At 32.5% G+C, this 14,963-nt stretch overlaps 6 protein-coding genes across 6 annotated transcripts; 3 read left to right on the top strand and 3 right to left on the bottom strand.

Annotated features, from left to right (window-relative positions):
• Positions 1–38: 38 nt before the first annotated feature.
• On the bottom strand, positions 39–491 carry VICG_00682 (uncharacterized protein; the record flags this gene model as incomplete). The annotated part of the gene is made up of 1 exon (XM_007604071.1): positions 39–491. One exon carries the CDS (start codon positions 489–491, stop codon positions 39–41), a length of 453 nt encoding a protein of 150 aa, XP_007604133.1.
• A 530-nt stretch (positions 492–1,021) lies between these two features.
• Positions 1,022–2,170, bottom strand: VICG_00681 (serine/threonine protein kinase; the record flags this gene model as incomplete). Its single annotated transcript, XM_007604070.1, has 1 exon — positions 1,022–2,170. The coding sequence occupies one exon, from the start codon at positions 2,168–2,170 to the stop codon at positions 1,022–1,024; it is 1,149 nt and encodes a 382-aa protein (XP_007604132.1).
• Positions 2,171–2,666: 496 nt separating this feature from the next.
• Positions 2,667–2,981, top strand: VICG_00680 (transcription factor S; the record flags this gene model as incomplete). Its single annotated transcript, XM_007604069.1, has 1 exon — positions 2,667–2,981. One exon carries the CDS (start codon positions 2,667–2,669, stop codon positions 2,979–2,981), a length of 315 nt encoding a protein of 104 aa, XP_007604131.1.
• Positions 2,982–3,139: 158 nt separating this feature from the next.
• Positions 3,140–4,372, bottom strand: VICG_00679 (CAMK/CAMKL/CHK1 protein kinase; the record flags this gene model as incomplete). The annotated part of the gene is made up of 1 exon (XM_007604068.1): positions 3,140–4,372. One exon carries the CDS (start codon positions 4,370–4,372, stop codon positions 3,140–3,142), a length of 1,233 nt encoding a protein of 410 aa, XP_007604130.1.
• A 279-nt stretch (positions 4,373–4,651) lies between these two features.
• On the top strand, positions 4,652–10,423 carry VICG_00678 (atypical/PIKK/TRRAP protein kinase; the record flags this gene model as incomplete). Its single annotated transcript, XM_007604067.1, has 1 exon — positions 4,652–10,423. One exon carries the CDS (start codon positions 4,652–4,654, stop codon positions 10,421–10,423), a length of 5,772 nt encoding a protein of 1,923 aa, XP_007604129.1.
• Positions 10,424–10,541: 118 nt separating this feature from the next.
• VICG_00677 (uncharacterized protein) lies at positions 10,542–14,270 on the top strand (the record flags this gene model as incomplete). Its single annotated transcript, XM_007604066.1, has 1 exon — positions 10,542–14,270. One exon carries the CDS (start codon positions 10,542–10,544, stop codon positions 14,268–14,270), a length of 3,729 nt encoding a protein of 1,242 aa, XP_007604128.1.
• Between the last annotated feature and the right edge of the window lie 693 nt (positions 14,271–14,963).

Below are 14,963 nucleotides of genomic sequence, written 5' to 3'. Positions count from 1 at the left end.
TAGAGCAATACAATATAGCTTATAAAAAGTATCTTTACTCATACTCTACGTCCTCTGTGACCACCTTTCTTCCTAGTTCCATCAGCAGCAACTGGTGTAACACATTCAATCCTTCCTATTTTTATTCCAGAAGACCCAAATGTTCTAATAGCAGCCTGGGCTCCTGCGCCAAGGCTCTTTCTTTTGATACCACCTCTGGCCCTGATTTTAAAGTGGCATGCTGTAATACCGCACTTCATAGCTCTCTCGGCTGCATCCTGGGCAGCTTGAATGGCTGCATATGGAGATCCTTCGTCTTTCTTAGACTTAACCTTCATGCCACCACTTACTTTAACAAGAGTATCCCTACCAGTAATATCCGTAACTTGGATAATTGTGCAGTTCTTGGTGCTAAAAATGAAAACTATTCCAACAGTGTGGTCCTGCAGTGGATTTTTTATTTCGGCTCTTGCACCCATATGTGCACTTGTTTCTTCTGTCTCAGTAGCCATTGAGGGTATAAAAATTTTCTAAAAATTTTTCACTGAGTGTAGTATGAATGATTTTTATGAATGAAAAGACAAGTAAATTAATGCACTATGCACAAGTAATGTATGCATCAAACATACTTCTATATAGTGCATTAATTTACTTAACAAAGTATTGCCCATCTAGTCAAATGAAAAATCCTAAGCTTGAGTATCTGCTTAGACTGGAAGACATTTATCATTCCAAAGAAGCAGGTGAGTTTATAAATTCCAAGATAGCTTTGTGCTTTGATAAAGAAAATCCAATATTTTGCTATAAATGTTCTAGGACTTTCATTTTGAAAGTAAATTGCACAGGAAGACTTGAAAATGATAAATACACAATTACATGTAAAAAATGCAAGACCAAAACAACGCTCTGTGACAAAAATGGGTATAATAAAATATAATGGATTGTGAGGATGCTTTTGATTTCACAGTACAATACCTTTCTATCAAACAGAATTACACACGTACTGTTAAAATAAAGATATTGCCTTTATTTTTAATATTATTTATTGATATGTAATAGATTCAGTTGAATAATCCTCGTACGTCCCTTCTTCTATTTCATCTTCTGATTCCAGAATTCCGTTTGCTCTTTCTCCTTTAATGAATGGATGGCTAAGTAGTTCAGAGACGGTAGGCCTAAGCTCAGGCTCAACCTGCATACATCTTTTTACAAAATCCTTAAGTTCTGTGCTGGAATTCCTACTGAATACAAATTTGTGGTTGTTTCTATCTTCTGGGTTATCTGTCCTCTTTTTTAAAAATCTTCGATAGCTAGGCAAATCCTTTTCAAACCCATCCAAGTAGAATGGTGTGTACTGCAATGAGAGGAACCAGCAAATGGCTCCCAAGGACCAAATATCACTTTTAAGTCCATGCTCATTTTTGAATACAACTTCGGGTGCCTTGTACGGATACGTTCCGTAGTTCTTCCTAGGAATTACAACTGATCCTGTATTAGGCATAAGTTGAGAATATCCAAAATCTATCAACTTATACACTATTCCCTTCTCCGTTGCTTTTCCCATTATATTTCCTATTTTCATGTCCAAGTGTGCAATGCTGTGAGAGTGCATATATTCCAAACCCTTCAACACATCCGTTAGTATTTTTCTTATTGTCTCCTCATTCCCATTTACCGTTCTTTGTGAAATCTTAATATCTAAAAATTCGAAGAATATCCAAATAAGTATCTGCTCACTCCCATCTTCTACGGTTCTCCTGGTCCTGTACGTTTTGATTGTTCTACAAAGATATGGAGAAGACAAGCACTTAGACATGTAGTCTTCATTTAGTTTATTAGAAGGATTATATATAATCCTCTTTAAAATGACATTTGGGGTTACTCCTGTGTATTTAAACACAGCAGTAGTCAACGTCATTCTTATGGGCTCTAATGGATGTTCTGGTGCCAGTTTTCTGAACTCTTCATTCTGCTTTTCTCTAGTTTTGTATTTTAAAATTCTATCCATCGTGTTATTTATGTATTCCGTGACTCTCATGCTTAGCTTAAGCTCCCCTGTTTTAAAAAATTTTAAAACAAAAAATGTGAGGATAAAAGTGGAAAGAATGATATAAAATATCCTCAGTTTTCTGTAGTTTCTTTTGTAGGTATATATCATAGTTTGTATGTTATTTCTGGCCAGGACATTCATGGGGGATACAAAGTTTGAATTTTTAGAAAATATGCATAAACAAAATAAACAAAGGTGTACTGTAATATAGCGAATTATAGGCAGAAAAATAAATTTATATAGAATTTATGCGTTACTAGCATTGTAATAGATGAGTACGGCTGGTATATTTCTTATTTTATATATTATTTAATTTATACTTTGATATTACTTTTGACAGCCTTAATGGCATACACCTTGTCAAGTTTGTTTTATTCACTACTGGTATGTATGTTCTACACAGCCATTGTACTATTCGTGTTAAAGACAGACTATTGCATGGATGCATTTTCTAAAATAGAACGGCTCACAGTGATTGATTAAAACGTACATGGATGAATTTGACATTTTAACAGTCTAATGTGAATATATTGTACTATGACTGTTAATTAAATAGTACTAGAACAGTATATTCGAGAATGTCTACTGTTGTGTGCGGTTGTTAATTTGTTTTTCATTCTACCCATAAATAAAACTTATGCATTTCTGTCCTTTCTGTAACAATTTTCTATTGCCAGAACATCAACAAAGTGTACATTTAATTTGCACGACTTGTCCTTACTTCTACAAATTGAATGTAACACTCTCATTCACTCAATCTAACACAGTAAAAATCATTGAAAAAGTACTGAGAAAAGAACAAGATTTGAAATATGCAAATAAGTGTCAGATTAAATGTCAAAAGTGCTCCAATGGAGAAGCATTGTTTGTAGAAATACAAACAAGATCAGCTGATGAGCCTATGACAATATTTTATCAATGCACAAAGTGCCATCATAACTGGAAAGAGTGAATGGGAAACCTTATTTGTCTTCCACATATGTACTGGTATTATAATATTGATTGATTTAATAAATTATACTTGAATATAATTAAGTTGATTGAATGTATATTAAGCTTAATTAGAGTTTTGCCTTGCTATTACTATTTATTTAATAAAGTGTATTCATATTAAGCTATGTGGCTGTTCAGGTATAAAAAAAACTTCTTAAATTCAACCAAATCCCCCTTCGTTCTTCTTACTGTAATGACACTACTTCCATTAATTTCCTGTATTATTATTTCCCCCATCAATTTATTTCTTTTTGTATCCGTTGTTGAAAAAAGTATTCCGTTTGAATTCCTTTGGCATATAACAGCCATATTTTCTAAAAGACTTAAAATAGAATTGATTGATGTCTTACAGTTTCCATCCACATAAAATCGATAAAGTGTGGGTTGATTAATAGATTTGACAGGTTGAGAAATGTTAATGTGGGATTTCTTATTTAAAATACTACATCCTCGGCTATTCAAAATATCTGGTTGAGTGTAATGTAAATCTATGACTGCACTCTCAACATCGTTCAAAAAACTAGGATCTTTACACTTCATCTCAGTAAAAGAGTCGATGAGACTGGTTGAATGTCTTACCCACTGGTCCTGTTCAATTGTTTTTATTGCAATCCTTTTAGATTCACTCTTTAACATACCCTCAATCAATCTGAGAGTAGGTTCCCTAATTCTGTTAAATGGATCATAGCAATGATATTTCATCTGCGTATATGCAACATATCGTTTATCCGTTGGTGATGCTATTGTCCAAGGCAATTTTCCAGTAAGAATATTTACCAGGGTAATGCCCATTGAAAATATGTCAGCCATTTGCCCATCATAATCCCTTTTCAAAATTTCAGGGGCCATAAACTCAGGTGTTCCAGCTATTGTCTTTAATCTTCGATATTCTTTGAGTTTAAACATTGTACTATGACCAAAATCACATAATCTTATATTCCCCTTTCTATCCATGAGAATATTGTCTGGCTTTATGTCTCTGTGGCATATTCCATTTGAATGGAGATATTTTACTCCCTCCAATAGTTGAACAAAGATCATGTGCCCTATTATTGGATCAAGACCTATTTCTGGAATGATAAGATTTCTTAAATTATATTCTACATACTCCATTATTATGTTGAAAGAAGTAGCATTGTCAAAGTGAGTGATGTACTTCACAATGAATTTGTGTTTTAATGCTTTATGTATAGATATTTCTTTAAGAGCAGTGTGATTACTGTTGGTATGTGGATTGTCGATGCTATTTGCTTCTTTGCTATTGTTGATGTCCTTCTTTAAGACCTTTATTGCACATATTTCACCGTTGAACAGAATCTTTTTTACAGAAGAGGGTTCAGCCCTATCCATGGGCAAGGATGTAAAAAAATCAATACGATAATGTAGTTGTTATATACTACAATATATTTTACAATAAAACTTATATGACAGATTTATATGTAATCAAATTATGGTTAAATAACCATAATAACATATCAATCGTACGAAGCTAGTAAACAATATATTTTGTTTATATAAACCATGAATGCTTATCATTATTAATAATCCTTATATCGTCTTATTAAAATGGCCATCTTTGTAGCTGCACTTCATTGTCTTGTTTGTAAAATAAAATTTTTGCATACCCTAATGCTAGAATTTATCCTTCAAAGTAATAAGTCTAACTTCGAAAAAATAGAAGAACTTAAAAAGATAACCACTGAATCCTTTTTTCTTGATGTTCTGGAAAGTCCAGGTGCATTTTTGGATGAGATTATACCTTTTGCTGCTCAGATTTTTAAGGATCTTCCTCCTGATTCTGCTATGACTTTTGGTCAATCAAATGACATGAGAGTCTTCTTTATGCGTCTACTTTCGAAACTTAAATACAAAAATTATTCTAATTCATTCCTTTTGGAACTTATCTATGAATTGATCCAAACAGAGAATATTTTTAATAGGTATCTTTCTCTGAAAATATTATTTCCTCTGTTAGATTCTGACATTCATGTAAATTATGAAAGGCATTTAAAATGCCTCAGCTCCTTTTTTAGGAATGAATTACCTGTTTCAGATGGATTGGATAATTCGAGGTGTGAACTTGGATTCTTTGCTGTTTCTGAAGTCCTGAATTATTTAAACAGTTTTCAAAAGAAGTATAATTTACCAGTAGAATATTACGATGAGATAATTTGCTTAATGGCCTCGGCTCTACGACTATATTTTACTCAAAAACACATTGAAAAGTTCTGTTTAAGCAAAAAAGTTGTCTGTGAGTTTTGTTCGATGGGAATCAATCTAATTAAGTTTATCAATCTCGTAAATATTCCCATCAATCACTTTATATGTGCCTTGATTCCTGATCTAAGTTACACTCTTGTGAATATATCGCCCTCAGATTGCTATCATCTTAGAAGAGATATTCTTAAAACAATACTCAATACATTCCATGTTAGAAAGGATTTGGTGTACAATATTGACAGATACTTCCTTAAAAATCTTTATCTTCACACTGACTATGAGCCTTTGCAAATACTCAATCTGTATTTTCTTTCTGAATTAGTTAAAGGGTGTGTTGGCATTTCCAAGATCGTTCACTTTGAGTTTGATCAACGTATCTGTGAATATCTTCCTATTAGAAAAGCTCTTCCTCTTCTTCATTCTTGTATTTATGCGCTGAGCATAAACTTTACCAATGCGTTAAAAGTGCCAATGGAACAGAATGAAATGAGAATGATGGTTAATAGGCACATTAAGATAGCTCACAAGATATACACGCTCTTACATTTGCCCATTAGCAATGTTAATAACAACATTAATAATGATTTTATAAGTCCATCTGAATACTTCCATAAAGATATAATGGCATTATATTCTGAAGATGATGACGGAGTTTCAAATAGATTTATCGAGTATCTTAAAATTCTCATAAAGTCTTGTTCCTTTCTACAATTACAAAATAAGCCTTTTGAAAGGGAGCAGATTATCATTTTAGGTAATCTTCTTCTCTTTCCTCTAACCAGGGAGCTACCCTGTACTGATTACCTTTATCTTTTTAACGAGATACATCCTGAAAGTCTTGAAAAGATCATTCTCTGCATTGTGGACAGTCTATTTATTAAGTATTACTCTCAGGTATACTCTTGGGTTGTACTCCTCAATGTTCCTGAAATTAGCTGTATCTTTATTAAAGCAGCCAATGCTCTTATTCATCATGATATTACTCAGTCTCAATTCAGATCTTTAGATTTTTATCAGAAGATTTTACCTTTGGCCTATTGGTTCTTCAAGATTGATAAGAAGTACATCAAGTCTGAATTTTCAGAGTATTTTTCTGTTATATATGATTATCTCCTTCATACTGATCTTAAAGATATCAGTAATAATGCTAATGATTATCATTTAACCCTAAGAGATGCGGTGGGCCTATTGAATACTATGTTTCTTGAAGTTAAAAACTGCGATATTGCTTATACTGGACTATATTTCATCTATAACTACTTTGAGGTAACGGTAAAGGAGCTTTATAATGCATACACCCTTACATTTGATACATTTTATTTAGAAGCACTTTTTAATATTCCTGTGAGCCTAAATCTTCTTGTAACAAAGTATGCTGTACTCCTCAATGCCATGTCTGCGGGTCTTCATGCTAATAAAAAGATTAGGGATATTATAATAAAGTATATCGAATATATTGTAGAATTTGATAGTGAAGAAGGTCTCATGGATAACCTCCTTCTAAATATCTATGGCATTCTACAGTCCAGTTTTCAATCTTCAGGCACAAGCGATATGAATTTTTCGAAGGGGATCAATGTATTTTCTAGGATTAGTAATAGACATAGAGAGGTCTTGACTTGTGGTACACTACACGAGCATATTCCTGATAATTCTGAGAATATTCTATGTTCAATAAGTTTTGGTGGGAGTAGAAAAGAGGAATGCATGTATGTTGAAGATAGTCATTATGTAAAGCAAGACATAGAAGCTGTATTAAAGATACTCAAAACTAAAGAGGCTAATAATATTGATAATGGTAATTTAAACAATATAGATAGTATTAAGGATAGCTTGAGTATCCCGTGTAATAAGTTGAGAAGATTGAATATCCCTCTTGTTGCTGGCTATGAATTTATTTATGAGTATGATATTAGAAAAAATCCTTATCAAGGATCCTCAAGTAGAATTTTAAAAGCATATGACATTGACCTAAAAACAGTCAGTCCTGATTTTTGTGAATATGTCAAAGATTCCCTTATTAGATATTTACTGGATCTTCTTAAAATGGAATATTCCAGCAGCACTGAGTTTAACAATAGCATTGATGACAATGATAATACAAGTATTAATGACAATACAACTAATGCCATTAACGATATGACTGTTATCTATCAGTCTGCTTCTGATGTGCTTTTTTCACTTCTTCTATTAGGAGAGAAGCATAAAAATTTATCTGTTATGGATTTTATGAAATGGTTTATCTTCAACTGTTCTAGCCTATTAAGAGATTCCAGAGTGCTTTATGATTTCATTCCTGATGGTCTTATTTATGCACCCAATATTACTTTTACGCTTCTTGAGTTTATGCAAGAAAATGTTTCTTTTTCAGCCATCATTCTAAATACGATCTACGCATTGATTGATTTTATTTATTCTAAGAATGATTTAAAAAGTGACAGGGCAATTGATGTTCTGAATAATCTTGTTGAAACCAAGATAGTTCTTTATGCGTATCTAAATAATAACGAATGTAATGGGTTTAATAATAACTTCACTGACCAGAAACTAACTGATAACAGTTTAAGCAATGCCCTTGGCAATGGCAGCCCTAAAAGTGCATTTCTCATAGATATGTTTTGTGCTGTATTGTTTAAGACCAGGAAATGCATCTCTTTTAGAGTATATCAACTATCCTTGAAAATTACTCAGGAAATTGGAAAAATACTACTTCAATCTGAAAGTCCTGCATCATCCCTCTTCAGGAATACTTTGGAGAAACCAACAAAATCTGAATGTTTCTATTTCAAAGCATTGGTTATTGAAATGTGTTCTTTTTTTAATTTCAGTTGTCCTATAGAACAGATACCTGAAATGGATAAAAGGTGCATTTTAAGAATTCTTGAAATCAATCCTAATAGTCTTCTAAAGATAAACAACCTTCCGACTGTTGCTGAAAACTTTTTAAAGAGTATTGACAAGAAAGATACCTACTCCATCGAAAAATATCTTGGTTTTCTATTTAAAATGAAGTACTCTCGATCTTTATTTAATGATTTACTTTCTCCTGCTAAGAAATATCTCCCAGCTATTGCTGTCCTCGAAGGATTTTCCAGTGAGGATGCGAGACATAAATTCGTTGAAAGTGTCAATAAGAATGGGAACTTTCAATCTCAGAATCCTAATTCTTTTAGAATATTCCGAAATCTCTTCCATAAATGTAATGTGTCAACTGCCATCAAAACAAATTTTATTGAAGTTTATGCATCTCAGACAAAAGAGCATCGTTCAGTTATTCTTGATATTATTTTAAACTCCCTAGAATATGATCTGCCTTCCTTTGATTTTCTTATTTCTAAGCTTATTGAATTGCCTCTGCTTAGGAATGATGGTCTTGTTGGTCTTACCCAGCAGGGTATTGAAATATTTAACATTCTCTCCATTCGTATTTTTGAACAGCCCATGGCCATTCAGGAATCTCTTATTATGTATCTTATTGAACATATACATAATGACTTTGTGTATCAATTTGTAGACCTTTGTATTCCTATTGATAACGATATTGCTCATGTTCTTACTAACTTCCTAAATGACTTTTTAAATAACAATCATTCATACAGAGAGCAGTTGGTTTTTTCCAAGGCAGCATACAATATTCTCCGATATTTGAGAAGAAGAAAGTGTAGATTCAATGACAATAAAGCAGTACTCTTAGTTTACAGGGACTTGCACAGCATTGAGAATGAAATTGAAAGTCTTGTTAATTGGTATTTCAAGAACTTTTCTGTGGAAGATATAGAGCTATTGTACAGAATCAACACTGGGTTTTTAATCACTTCCGAGAGCTTACTTTTGAAACTAATAGGAGTGGAATCTCTTTCTACTCGTAACTGGATGATTGATTGTTTTCACAAACAAAATATAAGCTTAATCAATACAAATAATATTAATGCAAGCAATAACAATTTAAATGATGTGGACGTATCTTTCTTAAAGAAATGTGTTGCTTTTTACTTGAGATCAAAGGGTATTCCAGTTCCAGATCCCCTCCTTCAGAACAATTTCAAAGTCTTCGAGAAATTCTCAAAGCCTGATTATATCTCTGAACTTCCGAGATTCTCACCTGAGACTATCTTTGTTTATGCAGGGGAGCAAATAGAATCTTCTGAATCTGAAAATAGTCTATTTTTTGAAGAGGAGAGTGTTGAAAGTGAAAGCATAATTTCATCTAAAAGCAATGCTATTGATGATAAGAAAAGCAATAATGGTGGTGTTAACAATAGTAATGAAAAAAATAATGTCATTAATGATAAAAGCATTGATGTTATAGAACATAAGACATTCATTAATCGTTCGGTACCAAGTCATAGCATTATGTTTCCTTCCAATTCAAGCATTTCACTCACTGATATTTCCTTTTTGTTACCCTACTTTTCTGATAGTCTCCATTTAATCATTGACTTGTTCTGTGATTTAAAAATATTCTCAAAGGAACTCTTAGAAAAATGCAAGGAAATCGTTCATAATAGCGTTTCTATTCGTTATTCTGCTTTGTATTATCTTTGCTTATTTGAACCTTCCATTGAATATTTCGAAAGTATTTTTAAATTGAACTATCAAGAAAGGAAGTATGTGTTTCCTTCTTTACAGTTACTCGTAGAAAGGTTTGGAGTAAGCTCATTTGTTAACTCAATCAAGACCGTTTTGAGGAGCGAAATGAGATTTAGAACAATCAAGTACATTTTAGTTCCATTTTTATGCTCCAATTTGGAGTTCTTAGAAAACTCTGAAATTCTCTTTGAGCTTTGTGTATTCTCTCATAGACTGGTTAGAATTGGATATGTTGATAGGAGTTTAATTAAGATTATTCTAAGTTCAAATAATGTGTCAGACAGATTTAAACAGGAGTTGAGTACTTTAATTGCTATTCAAGAGATAACCAATAATAAGGCTTTTATTGGTAGTCATATCAGTACTAATGTATATTTAAGGAACAGTACTCATATTAGCCCTGCTGGTGTTACTATTACCAACATTCATGACACTAACAATATCGTTGTTGGTGTTAACTCTTTGAATCTAAAGCTGCTTCAAGAACTAAACAGTATCTATCTCTTAGATCTCCTTGACATTGCTCTTTCTCCTTTTTCATTAAGCTCCCCCTCTTGGTTTACTGATATTCTCTCCTGCTCATCCTTTTAATAGAACCATTCTTTCTTCTATTTTCTACAATAACCTTGAATATACTCTTTCCAAGAATGTCATCGCCTGGTTGGCTCTTCCTGTTTCTATTTATCTAAAATCTTCTTTGAATAATCAAATGTCAATTATTGAGCTATTCGTTCATTTTTCTTTAAATTATTCTATGGATAAGTTAAAGACTAAAGCCACTTTCTCTTCTACAAATAGTTTAGAAGCCCAAGCCGCTTTCTTTATGGATGATCAGATATTGCTATCCTCCCTTGACAATTTGGTTAGATCAAAATATCCCAACACTCTTAGATTTAACTCAGTATTCCCTTCTTTAATAAGATATGCTCCCACCAAGATATGCTCCTTTGTTTCAAATAACCTATTTGATAATGACTTTACCTATCCACCTTTGTTCGATAATCTTCCTTTTATTTTTGAAGTGTGTGACCCTGAACTAGCTATTTCCTTGTGTATGAAAAAGCCCTCCAACATTCCCGTGGATACCTTTGAATTGAATGTCCTTCATCTCTTTAAGACTGTGCCATTTTCAATTGATATCCTGAAAAGACAATTCTTTTCAGGACTTTTATCCTCGAATAGGATTACTCGCATGTGCTATTTGGACATTCTATTTAACCACACACCTTCCGATATATTCAATCTTATACAATACATATACGTATTTAACTATAGCAATATTGAAGATCCTCAGATAGAATACTTCATAACTGTATTACTTTACAATGCACTTAAACCAAGCCACAAATCCTTTTACTACAGAGGTGGTACCCCTCATCATAGATATAGCAATGTAGACAATACTATTATGGATGTCAATAGTGAGGTTGATAATAGCACTATGTATCTAAATGCTAATCTAAGTAATACTGTTGATACTACTGTAATGTATCCCTTATCTAATATTTTCACTGATAGATCCTATCATATTGCTTTTGACTCTTTCTTTCTTTCAAAACATAATTCTACTGCAATAGAAGTATTGCTTACAGGTATATTTGGTAATATGACACAGAATAATCTCTTATACCTCCTCGATATCTTTAATACTCACTTTGAATGTTCTTTTAGAATAAGGCTTCCTTTTATTAAAGCATTCCTTAGTGTAGGATTATCTGTGAATGACTGCAGCCTTTACTTCAATCCTGAATCTCCCTCTCTTAAATATTATCAATTGAATGACAGAGAAATGTATCTTGGACTGGTCAAAAGCAACTCTGGAATAAGAGAGATTAAGAAGTTAGTGGATATGTGCTATAATGAAAATGTTAACAGTACAGATGTTTTTCAGTTCTGTGTAGACACTCTTAAGAAGATTGAGTCTAGACAAGCTAGTTATAAAATGGAGGATGTGAGCATAATTGAAGGGGAAATGAGAAGAATACTCCAGGAGAATGGTGTGTACCTACCCAACAATAATATATCCAATAATGTTTATAACAGCATGTACAATAGCAACAGATACAGCATTGTGTCATCCAATAGCAATAACCTTACTGTTGGTCAGTATTTCTATTCGTCTTTAGAAATCCCTTCTGAGTTTGATTTTATTGAATCCAAGTTCCTAAAAATCTTAGACACTATTCAGTTATCCAATACTGATAATAAGAGTATATTGGAGGATGTTAGGAATCTAATAAGCTCCTTCTCTTTGATATTATCTATTCCTAGAAATACTGCCCTGTTTTCTAAATTACTTATGTTCTGTTCAATTGCCTCTGAGATTGTTGAATCCTTAATCATTATTAAGGATAACCTTACTGAGTCGATTTATGGCAGGTTTAGAATGTGGATGATAAGACATCCTTCATTCTTCTCTTCTCTTATTGATTGGAGTACATTTATGAAGTGGAGATCCTTCATATTCACTAGGGCCTTAACTGCTGTTTCTGATAATGACAAGAAAAAGGTAAGTAGTGAGCTATGTAAACTAAACTGTATATATGCTATGAAAACGTTTAAGGAAAAGCTATATGGTAAATCATGTTCCATCCTCAACGAGGTTACTTCCATAACGACAGTAGAGATGTCCCAGAATATGCAAAGGATACTCTTAGATTTAGAAAGTCTATTTCACCTTAAGGATTACAATACAATGGTATCTCTGATTAACTCTTTAAACATAGCTAAGTTTTCAAATGAAGAGAAGAGTAGATTGTATTACTGGGCTTACAAAGCATTAAAAAGAATGGGAAAGAGCAGTGATGCTGAGAAGTATGGCTCTTTGAGTCGTAAGCTATTTGAGATCATTGAAAATAAGAAGGAAGACCTTGAATTACTAAAGGAAAAACTAAAGCTAAGAAACACACAAGAAAAAAGTATAGACAACCTTTCCAGCAACGGATTTTTCACTCTTCTTTCTTCAATTTCTGGCTCTGATTTTGAACAAGCTTATATTTCTAAGCTTATTGAAATTATAAATGAAATGAGTGTTGATGAGAGTAGAACCTATGTTTTGGAATTGTTGAAATTTCCCAATATAAGCTCAACTGAATTAAGCAATCTTTCACATCAGAAGCTGTATTTCTTTATTCCTCAGATTGAGAAAAGTGTTGGTGTTGAATTTTTATTATCAAAGAATCCATTGCTAAAGAGTTCCTATGAGTCAGTTGCCATATTTGATAAGCTTCTGTTATCCTCTAAGTATAATGCCAACAATAACGGTAATATGAGTATATTGGATAGCATGAGATTGGAAGTTAATGGTATTCTCGATGGTATTGTTAATTTACAATCTGTGAACTTAGATAATGTTAAGTCATTGGTTAGTGGAATCTTCTCTTCTATTTTAAACTCCCATTTTGGCTATTCCATTCATAGATTTGAAAGAAATGTCACTTCTGTGTATGGCTTCAGAAAGGACAGTTCTATTCACAGATTTGATAGGGACGTTCCTCTCCTTGGTGAGTTTGCAATCCTTCGCAGTAAATATAATAATATCAAATTGATGGAATATATCGAAGATTTCCACTCGGATATTTTCTATGTAAGACTCTCGGATGGCTCCCTTTCAAAAATTACTACTCATCTTACTGACAGTAACTTCTCCTCTTCTACACTTTCTTCTTCCATGTTACAGTTCATGGAGCTTTTTGATTCTTGCATAAAGAATCATTATCTTGAACGGCTGGGATTCAAGTTTATTTCAATTCCTACTGTCAAGTCCAACAATATCTTTTATTCTGTTCATAATTCAATTGATTATTCTGTTGAATGCCTTTGGATGGGTCGTCTTTTAAAGGATGGAACCCCCCTTCATTCGGTATTTACTGAATATCTCACTAGCAGACAATTTAAATCCCCTCTTACTGCATTCTGTGATTCTATCCAACTTTGGAAAAACACTCTCAAAAGAGAATTACTCAGTTTCATTCCTAATTATAATGATTTCTATGTTTTTAAACGCAACTTCATCAATTCCTATGGCTCCATCATTTGCTTCTTTTATCTCTTTGGAATTAACTATACTCCTTATGAAAATCTCTATCTTGATCCTAGCGGAAATTCGTTTATGCCACTCTGCATAAATGATTCTTTTAGAATCTCAAGAAAGTTCTATTTTAGACCATCCCTTCAAGTTATATTTGGAAATGAAGGTATTAATGGGCCATTGAATATGTTTTTAAGTGAATTCTTAAAGATTGCAAGTGCTGAGAATATTTATGAAATAGCACGTTTCTTTGGAATTGAGCTTAGAAATAGTCTAGCCAACTGTGATATGCTCACTGATAATGGGATATCAAAGGAGAAGGAGTTGAATGTGTCTTTGATACTTGGAGAAATGGTTGATCCTAAAGCGGGTGTTGTACTACCCCTCTCTTATATGGCCTGGATGTAAAATATTATTGAATGCTTAAGCAATATAATATTTGTTTAACCCAAGCAAGCTATTTAAACTTTTTGCTAAAGCAATCTTTATATAAATAAGCTATCTGCCATGCAGTCAGTCTTTGTTGAAGGGTGTGATTCTGTTGAGATTTTCTGCAAATGAGCACTATTTGATTAAATTTTATAACTATGATTGTCAAACATGTCAAAATTAAACATCTTTAGTAAATTTTAATCCTAATTTAACTGATATTTAATTGCTAGATTCAATATTACATACATGCTTGTATTCAAACTAGTGCTTATCAGACTATAAATCCTATTTGTTCTTAAATATAGATCCAGATTCACTAGCTTCTATAAAACTAACGCTTCTTTCTCTTCTTTCTGGCTTTTTATGCTCGGGTTGTGTGATACTTGAAACAATCGAGTGTTTCAAAATTCCAAGTTTGAATTTGTTTGGATTGTGATGATGTCTACCTTTCATTCTAGCATAAAACAATCTATGATATTTATAATAATCCATTGTTTATGTAGATAATATATTTATATTTAAGCTTAAACGAGTGATGTCTCCTTTAATATAGGTTGAGTTATATTAATTTGTACCACTTTGTTTTCTTACTCTACATAATTTCTATTCTTATTCTACATTGTGTATTTGATATTGCTTTTACTCTTTTATATGTTCTACTTTTTTCTT

Source organism: Vittaforma corneae (assembly GCF_000231115.1).
Source record: "Vittaforma corneae ATCC 50505 unplaced genomic scaffold supercont1.4, whole genome shotgun sequence".
Classification (NCBI taxonomy): domain Eukaryota; kingdom Fungi; phylum Microsporidia; family Nosematidae; genus Vittaforma; species Vittaforma corneae.
This window is presented reverse-complemented; position numbering and strand designations above follow the sequence as displayed.